General features: G+C 44.4%; 1 protein-coding gene across 4 annotated transcripts in view; it reads right to left on the bottom strand.

Moving 5' to 3' along the window:
• Positions 1 to 21889, bottom strand: part of Skd (mediator complex subunit skuld) — a 33803-nt gene that overhangs the window by 3392 nt on the left and 8522 nt on the right. The window contains exons 2-12 of one of the 4 annotated variants that reach the window (XM_071708191.1): positions 12417 to 12762; positions 9136 to 9304; positions 8506 to 8651; positions 7955 to 8393; positions 5741 to 5890; positions 3902 to 4472; positions 3269 to 3475; positions 1332 to 3131; positions 735 to 1077; positions 335 to 645; positions 15 to 206 (exon numbers count right to left, since the gene is read on the bottom strand). In XM_071708191.1, the coding sequence (XP_071564292.1) occupies positions 15 to 206; positions 335 to 645; positions 735 to 1077; positions 1332 to 3131; positions 3269 to 3475; positions 3902 to 4472; positions 5741 to 5890; positions 7955 to 8393; positions 8506 to 8651; positions 9136 to 9304; positions 12417 to 12762 (4674 nt within the window). Of the gene's footprint in view, positions 1 to 14; positions 207 to 334; positions 646 to 734; positions 1078 to 1331; positions 3132 to 3268; positions 3476 to 3901; positions 4476 to 5740; positions 5891 to 7954; positions 8394 to 8505; positions 8652 to 9135; positions 9305 to 12416; positions 12763 to 21889 lie in introns of all 4 variants that reach the window. The other 3 variants (XM_071708192.1, XM_071708193.1, XM_071708194.1) reach the window with 3 other exon arrangements.

Genomic DNA, 21889 nt, shown 5'->3' with positions numbered 1-21889 from the left:
CAATGAAGTCTTACATCTTTACTCTTGAGGAAGAGATCAGCAGCGGCGGCGGTACCGAAACCAGTGAGGCTTTTCACCGTAGAATTATGATTCAATAATCGACGCCCTTGCAAGAAGACATTCAACGCCAAGGCTCTCATCTCGTCTTGAATTTTTCGCCTTTCTCGAGCTCGACCCAATTCCATTATGCTTTCCAAGGATATTATCTGAAAGCATATTAATCGCAATTGTCAAAACATGCCGTAAAAACACAATTTAGAATACTGACCAGCTGAGTTTTAAAACTATTTATTCTTCATCGTCGGGATTTTGCACTAGAATTTCGGTTAATTACCTGAACGTGAATATTTGATCTCATATTCTCAGGCATGCTATTGATCGCGGAAGAGTAAGCTCTGAGTAGAGCCAAAATGGCGAGACGTCGTCGATCGGGATCCTCGGTGCCGCCTAAGGAGAAAGGTTCGACAAAGTAGACAACGATGGCTGGAGGTTCGATCACCTCCTCGTCCGGGCCTGTGGTCGTAGTAATCGGTGTCGTGTTGCTTGTGGTTTGCGAGGTCGGTGTCGTATTACCAGTTGTATTAGTAGTGGTCTGATTCGTCGCTGTGCTCGAAGAGGGAGTCTCGCTCCTCGGATTCTCCCCTTCTGCAAAAGGCAACGAATCTCGCTAGACCCCAACCCGAGCAGACACGCTAAAATCATATCGCTAAAATGCGATTATCGACGAGACATACCGACAGATTCGGGTTTTGTCGTTAATACATCGGGTGTAGCTGGCATCGTATCGGGAACGGGAATTGTTGTGGATTGCTGTTGCTGCTGCTTATTGGCTGGTTGAGAATCACCGGGATCCAACAAACTGCGATCTTGTATGACCTGCGTAAGATACGGGGCCAATCGATGATTACACACTTGAGCGTACAATTTCAATAGTTCGCCTATGTAATTTTCCCCCAAAAACTTGAACCAATCGTCCATCGGTTGCTTTGCCAGTTTCTGCACAGTCGATTTCCCGACGCGCAGAATTCCATCACGTAGTTGTTTCGAGATTGGCGTGTGTCTTCCTAACCGGCAAATCTGCGATAAAATTAAAAAGCGAAGTCTTAAACTATAATATTCCCTTTAATTGGAGACAAAATTAATTAAGCAAATCGCGCGAGAACTACAAATTGGATATAATAATACCAAACAATTTTTTCTAATGTAGTTTTTTAAAAATGTCAGAAAAACAAAAATCTCAGTAACACTAAACAAAATAATTCTTTCAGACAGTTAGTTTTAGTGTTAGAGTAGAATTATTTATATAAAATAAATAATATTTGTATTTTTACCTCGTACGTGCAAGAAAGTTCTCGGAAGAACGATTTGACTCTACTGACGATACAATCGCTGTCGGGTGCGACGACCACGTAGGCGACGTCCCTGGGCCCGGCGAACGGTTCTAATGACAGTTTTTCCCAGAAGCAGACCGCGTACGGTGACAATGACAACCAATCGCGATCGTATCCGACGACTAGAGCGGGTATCGGTTGTGGTTCGCAACGATCGTCGGTGCCGCGACCGGCCAAACGATGGAACTGTCGCCACGTGAGTGGTCCAGTGACGGTATACGGCGCCTCCCACATGCGTGTCGTACACTTCTTCTGCACCGCGTCCTGGAGCAGCGGCTGCAGCGCCCTCATCATTCGCACGATGTCGCCGCTACATTGGGGACCTCGCGCCCTGAGGAACACCCACCGATGCACGCCATTCACGCGTGCCGCTCTCTCGTTATGCGCGCCGTCGAGCTTGCCTTGATCGAGCGCGGCAACACACACCTCGTTGCCATCGTTGAACTCCAGGGTGTTCACCGTCGGCGTTAACGTCGGATAGCTTTTCATGGTAGCGCATATCCTAGCCGCTCTGTACAGACTGCTAGCTGAACTTTGGACGATCAGGCATTGCTCGCGAAGTAACTCGAGAACATTCGGTAGTATCGTGTCGAGACCCTCCGGGGTCGCTTTCGCTCCAGGACATGCAACCGCGGTGAGCGAGCCCTTCTTCTTCTCCGCTGGGTCTTCGGCGACGCCCGTAATCTCCATCTCATCTTCGTAGAACAGACCCGCTCGGTGCGCGAGTCGACGATTCACCACGGCGCTGAAGCCGCAACTACATCTGATTTGATCGTCGTCCTGGAAGAGCGCAGAACCAGCCCACGAATTGCTGAGGTAAACGCCCGCATCGGCGCCCTTAATATTGCCTACTACCTTGGGCCCAGCATTGCACACACATAAACTGCAACTATCGAAGTTATGATCGCGGAAGATGTTGAGCGCGGTGTCACCCAGAAGAATATTTACTACGAGGGAATTTGATTCAGGCGCGCGAGCGGGTCCCGGTGTATCCGCATCGATGCTGTTGAGATTTTTATTGAGATACGAGGAAGTGGTAGATGTAGCTGGACTGGGTTGGTCGTACGGAGGTGGAGGTGGCCTACCGGGCAGGGGCAGAGTGTTCGAACGATAAGGTGGCGCCGGACTTTGTGGACAAGGCTGTTGTTGCTGCTGCTGCTGTTGTTGCTGTTGCTGCTGTTGTTGTTGCTGCTGTTGCTGTTGTTGTTGTTGCTGTTGTTGCTGCTGCTGTTGCACTGATCCGGGCCTGGTTGGTGGAAGAGGTTTGTCCGTCTGATTGGTGGAAGCAGGATTACACTGCCAGGAAGGTCTGTACACGCAGTGCGATGGCAGTGTGATGGATGGCAGAGATTGGCTAGGCAGATTCGTGAGGGGTGCGTACTTGGAAGAACCGACCATCTTGCTGATGGCCGCCGGCTTGAACACGTATGACCAATCGTCAATTGGCTCTTCTTGCGGAGAACCCATATTAGGATATATGTCGGGCAGGTGTCTGAGCGGTCGCGAAGGCATCAACAGATCAGTCTGGTCCATAAGGGGGTCACTCAGTTGGCAAGGCGAGGCAACAGGATTATGCTCCAGAGAAGGAGGAGTTGGAAACATCTTGGATAGTTCTTCTGGTCGTAGAACGGTGACTCCTCGATTATTATTTTTGTTCGTACCGTCCACCCTTGTTTCCTCATGCAATCCACCAGATTTGTTCGAGCCTGGCGGTGTTTGTATCTGTAGTTGATTCAAATTCTGTGAACATAAATGTATCTTATCCAACATCCGTTATGATTTTCAAGCATTTCGGTGTCGCCTATTTTCCTTGTTTATCCTTGTGTCGTATGCAGGATTGTATATCAACTACTTGTAACATATAAACTTAAACTTACCGTTTCGTCGCTGGAAGTATCAGGATCAGAGTTGTCGAATATTTGATCTAGATCTTTGTAGGATGGCTGGAGACCCTCGCTGGTGAAAAGAGATCCTGGTTTAGATGGATCGTCCCTTTGTCGTCGGAGACCATCGACATTCGTGCCATTTTCCTCGCCTGTCGCATCGAACTCGTACGGATCTGTTCTTCTTCCGATACACTCGCCCTGATATCACAAGACATAGTTTATCATTAATGCATTCTATAATGCATCTTGTAAATGAAGAAGAAGCTGGGCACTTGCTCTGGAATTGAAGACAACTTATAATATTTTTATGATCTTTGCAAATAAAATTTGTAAATAAATGTCTTTTTCCTTTTCAAGTTCGTGAATAAAAAATTTTCTATCCAATATGTTAATTATATTTTATTTTGCTCTGGATTGGAGGTAAAGCATATCAATTGCAAATTTCTAATAACTTGTAAATTTTATAAATAAATTACATAAAATTTCACTAAGACTCCAATAGCCACTTAAGAGAAAGATTGAAATTCTTCCTATAATTTGATAAAAATATTTTCGTAGCAGATGTAATATGCTTAGATGATTTAATTTATCTTGATCTCTTTCCTATTAATGGATATTACTTACAACTGTGACAGGTTCTTGTTTAATTTCCAGCTTAGGAGCTTGAGATTGGAGCGTTTGAGAGTTCATCGGTGGGTATAGAACGTTGCTTCGATTGGTCGGAGGGCCGCTGATACTCATGGATTTGAAACGCTTCACAGGATGATTCAGCCAAGCCTCCTGGAGCGAATAATCGTAGAGCCAAGATAACGGTTGCTCGTCATCCAAAAGGGCACCTTCGTATTCTCGGGACACCAAGATTGGTCGTTTCAGTATCGGTCCGGGAACCGATGGACTGTGCACCTGGTTGTTGCACGCGGAAGAAATAGACTTGGGCCCTTGTGACGGGGTTAGGGGTGGGGCAGTGTTTGTATGACTTGGTGGAGGCTGCGGGCTAAGAGTCGGCATCGTTGGTTCCGCGGGCGGGACCGACGCAGGCTCGGAGTGCGGAGTTAGAAGAGGCGATGGTGCCGGAGAACCTGGCGAGCCGACCGACGGCACCGGTAAGCAATCTCCTCCCGTTGGTGGTCCGCGCGAGTAGGAAGGTGGACCACCCGGTGGTGTACTAGGTGCTTCCGTTCTACTCAGTACCGACCTACTCAATTTTTAAACAGATTGATTACGTACGGATATGTCCTAGGATATTTGTCGTTAGGTTGCAATAAAAAAGAAGTTTAGTACTCATATCGAGCATGAAAGAATAAGAGAAAGCATTGAACAATATATATTTCGATGCAGGGAAGACCAGTCCAAAATGACATTAGAGTAAAACAACATTCAAACAGTATTTCTCAAAACTAGATTATTAAAATGTTATTTCAGACTACAGTTTTCCCTATATCGTGATCATCTCGATGATATATATTTGACAATATTTTAGCGTTACAGCGATACATTTTCGTTTATTTCTCTCAACATATTAATAATGTTATTAAAGTAATAACTTTGTGCGTATTACTGAGATGAATTGTTCGAGAAAAAGCATATGCCGCGCCTGTCGAAATATAAAATGTGCATGAACATGAATAGAAGCCTGTTATATGTTATAGATGAACGTAAAAACGACAACTTATAGGGCAAAATAAATGCTAGAAATATCGAACAATATTCACATGCAAAGCATATACCATTTTCTATGTATATTACAAGCAAAATAAATAACTTAACTAAGAGGAAGATATATGCTAGAAGATAGTGCACTACCAATCGTGTGTAAAGCTCAGATCCTATCTGCTACCGAATCATGCGCATGATAATACTTTTTTCAAGTCGACAGATCGTGTGCAAAAGTTTATTAACCGAGTTCTATCCCTTGCTTTTGCTTTTATAACTAATATAGAAATAATTCGTTGAGGAAATATATTGTTGGTATAAATTTGTTATAGAGCTACTCGTTGACGTTAAGTTCTGTACTTACTACGTTGTATTAGTACACGCAAAAAAATTGGCAACCTTATACCGTGGATTCACATAACATTGACATTAGAAGGTCCCATTTACCCACTGAAAAATTCTAAATACTCTGTGAGACATTTTTGCACAGTTTTACACATATCAAATGTAAAAAAAATATTAGTCTACCGTTCGTTTTTCTTCACGCCGTGACTCGATCGCGTTTAAGAAGATATATGCCTCGCACCTTTGTATAGTTAAAATGAAATCTGATTAATACGTTATATTGTGCACCGAGTTATTTGAATATATTACATGATGGAGCTGTCGAAAGCGATGAATCTGCATGTGAAGTTATGGAAGATCATTACGATCATACGTAAAACTGGCGTTATTGCAGTGATTGATTAAGAGAAATGATGAAAATGATCTCTTTCTCCCTTCATATCTGGGGGCCTAAAAATTACCCACCTGGGGGCATTAGCAGGGACAGAGGGACAAGCGTCCCACTGAGTGGTAGACCGTCGGTGAAACGGTACGACCCTCCGTCCACCTTTATCTACCCTCTCCCTCTGAACCTGAGAGGAGGCCAGGTTCTTCCAACCCCCGGGGGTCGTATACCTGCAACCGATGCATTTAACATCTCGTTTTCTTGCGAACATATCTCCTCTATCATTTTACCTTATAGAATCCTGAAGCAACAACTCATATATCAACTTCGTCAAATTGCATATATGAAGACTAGTTTAAAATACGACATACTTGTGACGATAAAATGACACATGTTTGTTTTATCGTACTATTCTAATGGTGAATACCTAATCATTTATTTTAAGAAAATGATCCAAATGTAAACAAAAAGCTAAATGTTTTGCTTACGAATTAACAATTCTTGTAAATTATTTGAATTATTTCAAATAATCTTGCTATTAATATTTCTTCTTACATTTTAATAGTTTTTATTAATAAATATTATATATTATTTCTTAACCATGTTTTGAATGTCCCATTATATTTAAATTATTGATTTAAAATGACACACTTATTTTGAGCTTTCTATTTTTTAAAATTAATGACTACAAAAAATAACGTTTGCATACCTGAGTATTTTGACAGCCACACTATTTTTCAAACATGGAAGTTAAGGGGTAACGCCACTCTAGAATTTTCAAAAAATCGATTTTTTTGCTTAAACAATGCTTTAAGGTCTTAGAAATAAGGTACACTTGGTTTCAAAGCTCGGAAAAATCTCTATTATCCCTTTTTCGTAATCCGTCTGCCGGCGCGGAATGCATCTGTGAATGTTAACTGAAACTTTAAATCGCTTTTTTAAAATCGGGCGGAATCAGAACTCGAACACCTTTTATCCGATTGACTTGAAATTTTGAGTGAAACTTTACAATAACATTATCTTTCGAAGTATTATACGTATGGATTTTGCGATAAGTTGAACAAAACTTTTTTTATAAACAATTTTGTGCGAAATTTTTTAGCGAAAAATGAAACATTTTTTTCCAACATGCACCATTCTTACAAAAAATGATATTTCGCAATTCCCATACGTACTTCTATAGAAAATCTTATATATTTTTCAAAAATCTTTGAATTTTTGTACCAGCTCAGAAATTATAGGAGCTTCGATTCCGCCCGTTGGACGACTTCCGCAAAAAGGCACTTTGGATCAATGGCTCTGGCGCCGCCATTTTGTCAATAAAAAATTAATAAAAAAATTTTTTTAATACTTTAATATATAGATAATAAACAGAATTAAACCGATTTTCATTTATGATTATTGTATTTCTGGAAAAAAAAATAAAAAATAGGCTTTTTTGGGACTCTAGAGTGGCGTTACCCCTTAAGCAATCACATATTTAAATGTCAAGGAAGAATTAGCTACGATTATATTAACGATATGTCATTTTAAGCTAGTCTCCATATTTAAATATGTAAGAAAATACATGTGGCGACTGTAGAAATTACAGTAGGATTTTTCATTTAAACACAATACTTCAGGTCTCTTTAGCTTTTGGTTGGATTCATACTATATCTCATTAATACTCGGCCCTAATATGCTTTTCTTATAAAAGCTCAAATGCAACGCATAATAATATTACAATCTTTTTATCTTGTTGTAATGACGATAAAGTAGTCAATAAAATTATGTTTACGTTTTTGATCTAAAATTATGAGTAAAAAATTTAATTGGCTTTAAATGTAACTTTATAATAATAAATGCATTAACAAGCTGGCTATTAGGAATACTTGCATTTGAGCCATCTCTTCAAAGACTAATTTTCCATGCACACATTACAACAGCCATCACACACTACTACTTATCTATAATAATTTGGATATTCTACGAATCTATATTCTGTGCTATTACATTACATGCAAACAGAAACCAATATGATGGCAAATATTACTAATTATTCAACTGACGCGGTATATAACAAAAATTAAATGTTTACTATTACGTTCATTATAAAAAAAAAGATCGTAATTGACTTTAGACCGCTATTAATTGTATCAATTAAAACAATTTAATAAACTTATTAAAATTTACATAGTAAACAATTAATTTTTATATATATAATTGAAATCTAAGAAACAGGAATCTAAAGACAGTGGTCTGCACAATGCAATAAAGTCGGAATAAAAAGAGGCGTGAATTTCCGCTATCCTTACTTCGAACATGAACAGGTACAGGAAGACTTTTGCGTCGGTTCCACGAACGTCCAGGTTCCAGGTTCCGTGGAAGATTCTGTCTTGGAAGCGGACATCGGTGAACTCAAAGTACATTCTGCCCACACGCGTTCCGGCAATTCGGTAGCTGCGCTCAGTTCCTGTTGCGTTAAAAGCGGTCGCTCGACAGTGACGGGGCTGCTTGGTGGCGAGAGAGGAGTCTCGGGTGGCGTATCATCCATATCCGTAACCAAGACGTAACAAGAGGGATAACGCATGCGCACGCCACCGACGAGGACCTCCACGAGGGGCGGAAGCCCGGTCTCCGAGTTACTACCGGTACTGATCGGATAGAAGTGTTTCCACTCTTCGAGAAGTTGACTGTCCATACGGCTCACCTGACCCGTTAACGTGCCTGCTAGTCCATAAGGAGCTAGGATCACTGTGGAACAAGATAAGAAATACGTTGACGTTGATAGTTGATAACGATCAAATTTTCCTCGTGCCAACTATGGCTGTAGATCCTTATCTCTCTCGTAATAAGCAATACTTACCTTTAACGCCAGATTGGGAGGTCTGGGTACGTTGCAGACATGTCTTTGTAAGATGTCGCACCGCAGGATGCTGCCTGACGTCCACACTTGCGCACACAGTACTTTCTCCGTGAACGAAGAATGCAAATGAGAACGACAAATGGCTGCTGCAAATATAATAAAGAAATTTAAAGATTTATCGATCAAATCTATACTTTCTGTACTGTTTTGGACCGCAAAAGTACTTTATACTGTGTACACTTGGTGCGTGTTGTACTCCTTATCACATTAAATTGGGCACACTTTAGATTTACGCATCCTATTCACGTATCTGCGTCATGTTTAATCCTTCATATCAAACATTTACAAATATCTAATTACATATAGTTCTGAGTTCCGAGCATTCATTTCATGATGACCATTTACGAACTTATTTCATGATAAAATATTTAGATATGATATGTACAGCTTGAACACTATTGTACATCTTAAATGTGTCTAGTTTTATGTGATAAAGCATATATAATACCAAGTGTTCTTACCGGGAAAGGGTACATTCTCAAAATAAGATAAAAATGTCGTTACTCTCGAAAATATTTTATGAAATGCAGAATGTGATAACAAAGATATTATTACTAAACAATCGTTTACCTGCTACAACGGTGTTTCTCGTAGCCATTGTAAGGTTGCACAAACCACTTTCCTAAGCGAACGAAGTCACGGGATAGCAAACACCGTTCAATCAAGTTATGCAGAGCCTTGAAAAGAAGTGACCGGCATTCGTACGACAATCCGCTTTCCCAAGAACCCTGCTCGCTTTCTGCAAATGACAGTAAATAATAAAATATCGTAAACAAACCCGTCGGCACGTCGGTCTAACGTTCCTCTTTATACTCTGTGCGATGAACGACGTAGAGAGGAACTGCATGGAATACACTAATGCGCGCTTCGTATGGACGATCGATTTCTAAAAATACGCGGAAATAACGGTTACAACGCTGCTGCTGTTGTTACAATTAAGCGGGAAGAAGCGATACGTCTTTTTTCAACCCTGGCAACAAATATGTGTGCGTAATTTTCGTTCGATATCGTCATCATTCGATTCAATAATCATAGTCGCTATACGATGAAGCGGGCGAAGCTCGCTCTTATTTGCGGTGCGCGCGTCTAAACCGCGGCGGAATTTAACGTGAAAGTAATGCGATTCGCGTGTAAAATCACAGCGACGTTACGTCGAGCAACTCAGTGAGCGTTTCGCGGAAGGTATAGAGGAGAAGTTGGCCGAGAAAACAGAAAAGTTCTAGAATCCTGAGTCGCGCGCTCGGGCCAGCTTTCCCCTGATTTTGTTCTCACGCGAACGAGTAAGTACGCTTCGAAATGCGAAGAGGTGCGTGAGGATCTGTGAGCTCGAGGGAGCCCATTCGGAACGTGCGAATGCGATACTACGCACATTTCATTCTGTTTCAAGAACTCACGATCATTGAAAAAGGTTTTATCTTAAGCAGACGCGCGCTTTCTTCTTAACCGTAACTATATACGGAAATAATTTAACCGCGAGATATATAAATTATTTAGTGAGAAAATCGCGAGGAACCTCAAAGTCGAATATGGCTTGGCCTTTTACAATCACACGCAGTTGCAGTAACGTTGAGAATCACTGGGTGGGAGAACACGTGTTCTGTCGATCGATATGACCGGAGCCTGAGGGAGTTGCATCTCTCGTGGACCACTAGCCGCGGTGGTCTCGCTGCAGCCTGCGTCTCCCAAAATCCGAATGTTCATTCGAGAAACTTCCATCGCGATAGGTAACCGTACATAAAAGCGACGGTGAAATATTTTATTCTTAAAAAGTGGAACGCGCGCTCGGCTTGACCTGGTCGCTCTGTATTATAGCTCTATTACTATTTCAATATTAATTATCTCACGCGTCTAACGGGATAAAAAAGGGATAACGCTACGTTTATCAATCCTACGCCTGATACGATTAAACTAATAATCCAAAAATGTTCTCCCTTGGCGAAGAAGATCGATATCCGATAAGAGCAAAGGTGCGCTCGAGGGGCGCGTCTTATCTTATCTCGATTCTCCGACGAGTCGAATGATCAACCCATCTTTTTTTTTTTAAGCCGATAACGCTAAACTGTCACCGTCGCGGCAGGCCGGCCACGTTGGTCGTTTTCAGTCTTAACGGTTCACCGTGCGGTCGGACGGCTGCGGCAGTTTCGCAATTGGTGCACTCTCCGACAGAGCAGTGCCGGCGCGGCGCGGCGCGATGCGATGCACAACACGGCAGATCTATACGTTGCGCGCTGCAACGAGTTGCAGACAAGTGCATGGTTCAGCGACCTCGCCGGTCGAGAAACACCGCCGGCCGGACCTCGGTCCGGCGCGGCTCGAACGCTGGTCCGTTGCACGACGACGACGACGTTACTACCCGTCTCTCAGAGGCACGAGATAATAATAATGATTGTCATCGTCGTCGGAGTTTAAACAGTGATACTTGAGCGTTGAGAAAAAAAATTAAGTACGAGCGAAACAAATCCAACTGAGCATTCCTCGCGATCTACCATCCTAATGAACATTCGACTGCGATTAATTCGTTCGTTGCTCGAAGCTCCAGTTTTTGTGGAGAGAGTATTTTACCGATCGCTAGTACGGAACACCACGAAGAATAACATTTATCTCGACGAGTACAAAGAAAGATTCGTACGATTTTTCGCTTTGAACTGTTACGACTCGATATATCTACGGATAGAGGAAATGAGAGCTTTGTTACATCGACCGGTCACGGTTGAGCGTACTCCTAGACCCAATTTAATTTCGAGAATTGTGATTAGTCGGTTCGCTTGCTGCTTTTAAAGCTTTGTCGCGTGTCCCAGGCTTTAGACTACGCAGCTATGCTCAAACGAGACCGGCTGGGCACTCCGTCCGAGTTTTTATTTCAGAACGACGCAAACTTATCGCCTTTACTCACGACAAGACTGTAGAAACAAAACGCGGAAAAATGATCGTAGAGAAATGCGAAAATTCGCGACACTGTTCGAGGCTAAGCAGATAGCTCGCGTTTTGCTGCACACGCAAAACAGGTAGAATCGTTCGATAGCCCGAAGAAGGCACGTCGGAGTGATAATTTTATGTGTGATTCACGGGCTAACGCGTTTATACACGTCACTGCTTATCGCGGCGATCTAAAGACTAAAGCGAGTTTCACTTTTAATTATATTCCTTTCCCCCCGCTCGCCGTGACTTTGATGTTGTCTCTAGTCGGCGGCGATATCGATATAGGACGACGTACACGTATAGTCTATAGATCTTGTGCAGAGTCTTAGGATTTTTGCCCTCGTCAAGCACGGTCTGCAAATCCGTTAACGCAACGTGGTCCCTTCGTGGTCTCTTACGTGTCGAAACTTCCTCTTGGAAAGTACGTAATAAGAGTTAGCTTAGTCACGGTCTTCTTGGCTGGCGTTAGGTAAAACACCATACAACGGCGTATAAACATCGCGTAATTGCTACTTCCCGTCCGATGTACACAACATACCGTATATCGCGCCTGAATGTTATACCAATTGAGATTATCACGTTTGCCACGCATCGATCAAACAACGACGTCGATCATCTTCGCTCGAACACACTTTTCGTCGTCCTTGACGTTCTGGCGATTTTATTCACGGTTCGCTGTTTAAAAAAAAAAAGAAAAATATATTTTAATCAAGGTGACATAATAATCGCACAAAATTCATCGCCTTGAAATAACTCACGTATATAACAATTTTTTTGAAAATAAATTATCCTGTGCGTTCCTCAGCTCGTCCGCGTATGTAGCCCGAGGAGTCTCAACGTTATCCCGGCTCGACTTCCGGGACGAGCTCGGCGCGGCGCGACGCGGCGCAGCGCGCGCGTTTCCGGGCACGCGGGTAGAAATATATACTCACCGCAAGCGATGAGCTCCGGCGATACCAAGCCGGAGAGATCGGGTTCCTCGCCGTACCAGAAGATCCAGAGCTCCTTGGCGGCGGTGAGGGAGAGCGGCGGGGGCGCGGGCGAGGGCGCGATGCCTAGGTCGTAGATGCCAGCCCCGGGCGCCGATGCGGCGGTGGCGGCTGCCGCCGGGCCGGAGGTGGACGGCGTGGCGGCCACTCGTCGCCACACGCACAGAATGTCACCAGCTAAACATCGCGAGAAGCTCGACAGCACCGGGTCCTCGAGGGGCGTGCCGCCGAAGCCACCGGCCACCTCGCCCCACACGAGTTTCCTCCATTTAATCCCGCAGAGGGATGTCTGTCAAACAATTAGCGACGATTAGTAATCGGCGGGCAATCCGGGGTGGGTGGGAGGCGTGGGAGGTATCTCGAGGGCATTGGGGATTGTTTGCGAGAGCTGTGATTTTCATCGGAAATTTAACGCGAGATTATTCTACGCGAGGAGTCTTCCTGTCCACGAACGCTCGGCGATCGCACGCGATAACGCTGTACGTTTAAGGAGGTTCGGGTGCTTCATCGGGGGGAGTAGTGAGACGCGGGGGTCCAGTGCGTGCTGCTGCTTCTGTCTAGCGTTAACTTTAAAAATGACTGATAAACAATACAAATGGAAAGGAAAGTTTGTGAATAAAAAAATACAAGTATATGGAAATCAGAACTTTTAATAAGAGAACTTTTAATAATATGCACAATTTATTAAAAACTTTTTATATTATCAAACACAACGCAACTTCTATTCAAATGCCACGCCGTACAACCTCTACTATACTCGTTTGCGCTGCTGTCATTATTTGCTTGCGTTCATTTCTACCAGACGAAAAATCAAGCAATTTATGCTTTAATAATTAATTTTTCTACGAAATGTGCGATAACCTACCCCATTCTTTCACTTATTTATTTGTAAATTATTAAGTTACATGTGCATATTTTTCTTTCCTTATTATTTGCATTTTTTCTTGCATTATTTCATTCTGAAGGTGAGCAATATGTTATTTCCCATAAGAACCTATGCTAAAAAGTACAATTTTTGGAGTCGATTTTTTTTCAAAACGTGACCGTGAAAAATTCCAAAAAAATTCACATAATTCTATTTTGCATTCCAGAACAATATATTAAAATTTCATGAAGCTGGCTGCATTTTTTTGTAGCACCTGAACCTCCTTAAGAGATAGAATCGTGATTGGCGATTATGCGTGAGCGATTATGTGACACACATACTTTTCGGAATATCGGAAATAAGAGGTTTTCCAGAATTGAGAAATTCCTGCTTTGCAGTCATGCGTCATATATGCCATGCGTAATCGCGGTAAACAGCTTTGGGATTTCCGATTTCAATTCGTGTCTTTTGCTTTCTTTTCTAAACATTATCCGTTTGATAAGTTAAACGAATAAATTTTTTGCAAAAAAAAATGCAAAAAGATACTGCACTCGTTAAAACTCTTTTTTTCTATAGCAATCTTGAACACATGAATGCAACTGTATATATGTCGTAGGCAAATGGTTATTTTAGGAAAATAGCTTCTGACTAGGCAAATGCTATCTGCCTGGTCAAATAGCTTTCACCCATTTATTTTTGCTATTTTCCTAGTCAAATGCTATTTTCCTAGGCATATACTATTTGACTGAACCGCTGTTAGGCAAATGGTATTCAGCGAAACATGCATTGATGTATTTCAAGTAAGTACACATGTAGGCGGGGAAAGTCCTTCCCCCGCATAAAAAACTAATCTAACTCCAAGCCTATTTTGAAAAAGGTAATTCTTTAAGCGTCTTGATTCAAGCAGTTAGGTATCACGCTGGGAGTTTGTTTAGTTTTATTATGCTGGGGAAGGGGCCTGCAGCTCCTTCCCCCGCATAATAAAACTAAACAAACTCCCAGCGTGATACCTAACTGCTTGAATTAAGACGCTTGATTATTCTGCATGATTGACCAGTCATTCCGCAGAATTGACCAGTCAAAACTTCGAAAGCATCGCTCTTTATCCGGTAGGATACATATTTTTCGGGCTCCCCCGATTGATTATCACTGTCGGAGTTACAACAAAGGTTTTTACCAAGAGAGCCGCAAGAAAATGTAAAAATTCGGAAAAGGCTCTATTCTGAATGCTGAAGGCTGAACCTAACCTACAATTTATATCCATTTTCCTAAAAAGCGTTTAGGCAAATGCTATTTGCCTAGGAAAATAGCATTTAAACACAAATAAACGGGCGAAAGCCATTTGACCAAGCAGATAGCATTTGCCTAGTCAGAAGCTATTTTCCTAAAATAACCATTTGCCTACGACATATATACATCTAGTGATAAAAAAAAAGAGTGAGTGTTATCAAACGGGATCGTTCGGATTTAACGGCTGTTAAAAATCATCCACGTTCCGTTAGTTCACCGTTGTTGCTTAATTTGCGACATGAGGTATGAGGTATCTAGTTTTCTGGATCCTTCGCAGAATAGTCGGTCAGATCCGCCGGCGAGGTATCAAGCCGCTGCAGCCGTACAACACTCCGATGAAAATGCAAACGTAAAAATCTTGCGTTCGCATTTACCGAACAAAAGATAACATTGGCCGTGAACGCCGAGCGGTCGGCGGCAATAACGTCTTCGTGAACGGAGACGTTAAATCGCGAGGTAATAAATTATCCTTTGAGAGCGGCGAAACGTGTATTACCCAGTAAAATAGACATATATACAAGGCGAACGCGCGGCGCGGCGAGAAAGCGACATCGGAATCGGTCCTTGACCTTACGGCACAGTGTTTCTATCTGTCACGCGACGTGACAAGCCGCTAATTTATTCAAACGCATATTATCGCGTACGAACCGTGCCGTGAAACGGTTTTCAACAAACAGGCATGCGCCGCCCGACTCAAGCTAATCGCTCGATTGATTAATCACATTTCGACCGTTCCGCCTGAGACGCGCGTTACTTCCGACCCGTCGCGCGTCGCGTCGGTCCATATTTCGATCCCGGGACTGAATTTCGGGAAATATTCGATATTCCGCTCGAGACGATATTTCCTCTTCCGTTAAATCACTCGACCTTGATCGACGGTTCATGGTTACAGTAAGGGGAGAAAAACATACCTCTGCGAAATGTACAATCTCTTATTCATACAACATTTGAGATAAAATTAATTATGTACTCATTGACGGCGGATAATGCGCGCGTTTTTTTCTCGTCACTCGTCAGACATTTGATATCTGGAGATTCTACTTGATCGCGCATATTTTCTAATATCGAACAGGCTTCTCGGAATTTTAGAAATTCCTGCCTCGCGCCAGGTGTCGCGCGACCGCGCAAAACAACTTTCTCTCCGACCTTGCTTTGTATCTTAGACTTTGACTCTGTTTGCGTTTTATTCTAAGAAAAACATCTGTTAAAATTTGGCCTTTCAGAAGGTCTGTTTCTCTCCCTTGGTGCGCTTTCATTCTTAATACAGTACGTCTCGAGGTATGTTGAAAGCGAACCACCAATAGCGATTCAACGGCAGAGAGGCTCTTCCCACTTTCTCCGTTAATTAATAAAAAAAAAAAAAAAAAAATACAACGGAGGGGCGTCGTAAGATCTGTCGGGGAAACAGCGAGATTTTTCTAGACCAAGAATAACGCGCGTGCGGCATCGACCGCGCGTCGCGTAAGGTCAACGTCAAAGCCGTCAAGTTCTCTCTTGCGCGCTGCGCTCGCCCGTATCCGCTCGCTCGTTGCATTGACGGAAAATGTCCTATCTCCGTTAACGAGAGAGAGTCCATTCACCCCGGATTCGGTATCTTCATCGCACCTGATCCCGCGCGCGCTACCCGGCCGCGTCACGCCGCCCCGCGCCAAACCGCGCCGTCCCTCGCGATTAGGGACGGGGTATCCCGTCGCGCGCGGTCAACGGCGGAGTCATCGACGCGCGCGTCACGGGAGTCGATCGTACCAAACGCGTGCGCGGCGCGCTTCTCGCTCCGAGGTGCGTGCGCGCGCGCGCGTTCTCTCTCTCTCTCTCTCTCTCTCTCTCTCTCCTCTCTCTCTCTCTCTCTCTCTCTCTCTCTCTCTCTCTCTCTCTCATGAACTCTGATTGACCACGAAGCGAGCGACGCGCGCGTATAAACAATGCGCGCTCATCAAGCTCACTTTAGGCAATCTGTGGCTCAAATTTCAGGAAAGAATTCTATTTACTATATCACGGAAAAAAAGGATTTGCTACTATACGGACAACTAACACTTTTTGCTGCGAGAGCTAATTAATTTTGCAATAATAGCAAAACCTTTTGCTGCAATAGCAAAGTTCAGCAAAACTGTTTGCTATTGCAACGAAATGTTTTGCTATTATTGCAAAATTAATTAGCTCTCGCAGCAAAAAATGTTAGTTGTCCCATATTTAACAAATATATTTGCTGTTGCAGCAAAACCTTTTTTTTCCGTGATTATTTTTCTCTCTGATTGTATATCATAACGATCCCGTTTCACTTATTATTATTTTATTTATTCTGTTTGTCTTTCATTTACAATTAAAATTTATTTGTATTCGCAGTGTATACTGCAGTTTTATATGGCTTTGGTATGCGTGGGTCCGTGTCGAAGAATCTCTCGTTGCTGTTTACCGCTAACGTGCGAATCCTTCGAATCGCGCGTACGATTGGCGCCGATTGTTGGGTGAAAATTTTCGAGAATTTCGTCCGTGTCATCTCGTTCCGTTGCAAAAATTATTTGCGGATATAAATGGTACGTTTGCAATACGGGGGCGTGGTAAAATCGCGACCTACGCGTTTAACCAGGAGGCATTCCGGAGGATGACGGCAGATACCGTGTGACGCCATTGCCGATGCATTCGTGGGCTCAGGCCACTTTGAGGGGAGCCGCGAGCGCGCACGCGCGCACAGCCGCGTAGTGGGCGCGCGCCCGTCGTCCAATCGACGCCGGGCGTCTCCTTACGTCAGAGAACCAGCTGACATAATCAGAACGATTCAAATGTGTGTACAACCACCGTGCAGGCAGGTAATGAGATCTTGGCGCCTTCGGGAATCTCGCGGATCGCGCGAGTTGGGTCGAAGGGATCTGAAGTTGGCCGCGCCAAGAGGGCACGGATGAAAATTCAGATGAAATAAAATCCGCTCCGCATATATCGCATATGGTTTATTCCCTTAGATTTTATAATTATAAATGAAGAGATAAAGTAATTACCTCCTTTACGAAATTTACTTCGAGATGTAATATTTTTTATCTATATTCAAACACGCAACCATTCGGCTTTTTTTCGTTAGAGCTTCTTAGCGGTATGCCGATATCAGTGAATGGACTTTTAATTTTGAAAGCCAGTTTCGAAGAGATTGCTTTTTTTAGAAGGGACATATATCCGAATAACCGCGTATACATATCGATTTCTCTCGCTGCAAATTGGAGAGATGTCAGCGCTCTCTGCATTGACCTGGTCATGTATTTTCGCCGTGGCGGCGGATGGCAGTTTCGTCGAAACGCGGCAACCGATCGATAGGAATTTCCCCCAAAGATCGGGGGCATCGCCTCCCAGGATAGCGGTGGCGCCTATAGTCAGTGACCGGGTCAGGATTCGTCGTTCGACGAGAGATTATCCCTCGCGGCGTCGCGTTCCCGCGTCGTTGAATCCAGAGTGACGACTCCGTGGTTCGTGCCGCAGAGTTTTCAAGACCCCGGAGACGAGAATCTCGACTGTTCGTGCCGCGCGACTATCCCGTCGTTCCCCTTGCAGCGAGAGAGAAGCGTCATCTCTTTCTCGAGAGAGAGTGCGTGGTACGCGGGCGGCCGAGTCTCGTGGAGGCGTAACGATCGGTCGATACGCTCCGCGCCTTCCGCGGAGAGGACGAGAGCGGCACATTGCACACCATCGGAAGGTAGGGACGCCACGCCGCGCCGCGCGCGTAGCGGCGCCTATCGCGCATCGGGTGTGCGGCTGTGTGGTCTTCTTCCCTCGTGCGAGCGCACTCGCGCGCGCGCGTGTATGTGTACCACCGCCGTGCAGCGGCGACGAGACAAAATATTCGCGCACACCGACCGCTTCGATGTCATGGGAGCGAGCGAGAGAGAGAAGGAGCGAGAGTACCAAAGGCGCCCGCCGTAACGCTACGGGGCTGTCAAGCCCGCTGATCAATACAAGCAAGGCGACGTGCAAGGCCGCCCGCGTGGGCTCGCGCGTTTGACTCGACTCGACTCGGGGAACCCCCATATCCCCTCGAACCATCCGTCCACGCGCGCCGCTGCGTCTCTCCGTCCTTCTCTCTCTCTCTCTCTCTCTCTCTCTCTCTCTCTCTCTCTCTCTCTCTCTCTCTCTCTCTCTCTCGCTCTCTACCTTCGGATGGCTTGCCTCCGCCAACTCCTTCTCTCCCCTCCACTCGGCTGTACCTTTTTCTCGCGCGTCCACGGGAAGATCCGGCCGATGGTCGACGTGTCGCGTGAGGTTCGCATTCTAGACGACTGTTATGGTAATACTCCAGCGGTTCGAGGATACGTTTCACGCGATAGATATGACGGAAAATTTGGTGTACGGGGTAAAAATTTTGTTGGGAATTTGTAAACGATCCTTTGTAAGCGTCTGATATCCGCGAACGTTACGCGACGTAGATTGCACCGTTGCTGAAACGTTTATATGAAATCGTCTATGAGAAACGACCTAACTATTAATCGCGCGAGGTAATGCTAAACGTTACGAAGACGATCCGCGGCGGCAGCGTGGCAATTTATGCGCGGTACCAAACCGCAATGCCACCCGAGCGGAAAATTCGCAGGTATCGTCGTCCCTGATGATAAGGCACGAATGTGTGGCAAAATAAAAAATAAAAAAAAAGAAAGAAAGAACCTTGCGCCCGATGCGCGCGGCGGGGGGGGGGGGGGCACGGAAGGACACGCGCCGCGCGGGTCAGTCACGATTAAAATATCAATGTGGCATATCATCAATGCGGAGTATCCCGCATTCTATTTTTATTGCGCTGCAATGTATTTACGGTACCCGAGAGCATTCCCGCCTGCTATAGGTTCCCATTTCTGTTACTGCCCTCCTTACGCCCGTCGCCGTTAAAGCCGCACGAACGTTACGTCGGGTGCGTGCGCGTAACGAGGCGCGCAGAATTCTTCGCGAACGAGCGAGCGAGCCGCTCGCTCGAAAGTAGATTCACGGATCCTCGGCGTCGTAATCGCCTTAGCCCGAGAGAGCCTGGTGCCTCCGCCACGGTAGATTCCTGCAGCTTGACGTTCTCCGTGTCTATACAGGGTGTCCCGCGCGGCCCACAGCTGCGCGCCTGCTGCCTTTCGCCTAGAAAGGCCCGCGAATCCGGACACGGCTTTTCCTCCCGGACAAAAATCACAGTCGGCGGAAGCTCGTCCCGCCGCGCCGCTGCCGCACCGCGTCGATTTCAGCATCGAGCGTTCCGCTTCCACGAGCTTCGATTCGAATCTCCATCTCGCCCCGGCGCGGCGCTACCGCGGGACACCCCGTGTATCGGCGTGTGTAGGACGTGCCGCGATAGATAGAAGGCGCGTTAAGGGGATCCTGGACAGGGGACAATTACCGACAAAAACAGTCAGGGCTCGTTCTTTGAAACGGCTTTATAGATCGCAAAATCCTTTTACAGGAGTAAAGTATAGGTACTAATGAAGAGTGGGAATTAAAAAAATTAGTGGTAATTGAAAAAAAAATTTTTAAAATGTCACCTCATAACCATATTTTCTATATATAAACAGTTGTATAGGTTATATGTACGAAATGAAATGTTTCCACTCTTCAGAATACGTGCACAAACACCGTTGAAATTGAGATTAAAAGCCTGGAAAAAAAATTTGGGCGTCGAAGAAATCGTGTATATTTTCCACAAAAATATACACGCAGGCTAGTAAGCAGAGCAGCAAAAGAGGTGGTGCAGCGATCGAACAAGGACAGATGTCATTTCGTTAGACAAAGACAGATATAGGAAAAAACAAAATTAGAAATGTTGACATTATCGACATCGAGGAAGTTCGGCCGTCACTCCAGCAGCCCCTTAACATTGAAAATGCCTTGGGCGTTACCTGCGGCGCGTCGCGTTGCATCGCGGGGCAGCGCATCACCGACATGTCGATTTGCAGCACGACCAATCGCTTTTGACCGGCGAGAATCTCCCGGCGGCGAGCGAGAGAAGCGCTCTTTTATCGCGCGTGTAAACTTATCGGTTCGCGCGTAAACCTTTTTTTTTTCTTCCCTTCTTTTTTATCGCCCCGTTCGACGCGTAAGGCTTTATAACGTAACTCAACAGTTCTCCCGCGAGAAAAAGAGAGAGAGAGAGAGATAAAGAGAGATTCACGGAGAGGAAATTGAAAGCGAGGGCACGGCCGATGAGTTTGCTCATCGTGTACGTGATTTTTTTTATCTTCGGGATTAGTTGCCATGAGTTGCCACAGAGCGTGGATATTTTAAAAACCAATGGGGAGTTGAGAAGAACCTTCTCTCTCCGTAAGTTAGCTTCAAAATAATATTGGTATACGAGTTGGACGGCGAGTTGTTGAGTTTTCACAAAGACGACGTTACGAGCGCGACAAGAACGGTGTCCCGAAGAGTAATGGCGCGATTATTAGCTACAATGAAGCGTAACGGTTATGCCGATACTTGACGATACAAACAAACCGGTCGCCGAGAGAAGTAAACTTCGAACTGGCCAAGTCCGAAGTAAACCGGAGTGAAGTTAAGTGGCAGATGATCTTTTCAGCCGAGAGAAAGCAGATCGTTGATGTAATAACGGGTCTCATTATATTCGCGATTATTTGGCACTCGTTCGCTACTGTGCTTCACGTTTTCGGGGCATTTTCGTTTTCGTTCTGGAATTTCGCAAGGTTACTCCGGATGATTCAATCTTCCTTTTCCGTGCCGCTTTCGAAGCTTAGGGGGAAAAAGTAGATATTTTTTTTGTTATATTTTATAACAAAGAGAACGGTAGAATTGTATTAAATGCGACATAGTTCAAAGTTCAAACCTCCCCCAAATTTCGCTGTTTCAATACGCGCCGTTTCAATAACATTTTGATATTTGCGCGGAATGTTCCAAGCCTCGATGGATATTTATTAGAAATTGCGTTTTTGTTTAAAACGTATACGACCACACGTAACGCATATTTAAATATATGCGATAGCGGACTTGTTTGCAAATTATTCACGAAATTACTACCTATTGTAAAATCATGAAAACCTCGCAACGAGCAGTCTATAACAAGCGTCGAGCTGAAGCGTTCTATAATTTACAGATCGTCCCGTAAAAATTGTGACAAATTTCCTCTACGGAAAGTTCGATTTTTTAAATTTACGTCATTAACGACCCCGAAAGATATTGATAAAGTATACATCTAAAGTTTACGGCAAATATCATGGAACATTTAGAAGACGAGCGCGTTTGTATATCTGAACACTAAATCGCCAGAGAATCCACGGATCGAAAGAGCATTCTTAGCGTTCGA

This window comes from Temnothorax nylanderi, unplaced genomic scaffold, assembly GCF_030848795.1.
Source record: "Temnothorax nylanderi isolate EJ_2023f unplaced genomic scaffold, tnyl_v1.0 TNYL_tig0065_pilon, whole genome shotgun sequence".
Lineage (NCBI taxonomy): Eukaryota > Metazoa > Arthropoda > Insecta > Hymenoptera > Formicidae > Temnothorax > Temnothorax nylanderi.
The sequence above is the reverse complement of the archived record's forward strand: the minus strand, read 5'-3'. Positions and strand labels throughout refer to the sequence as shown.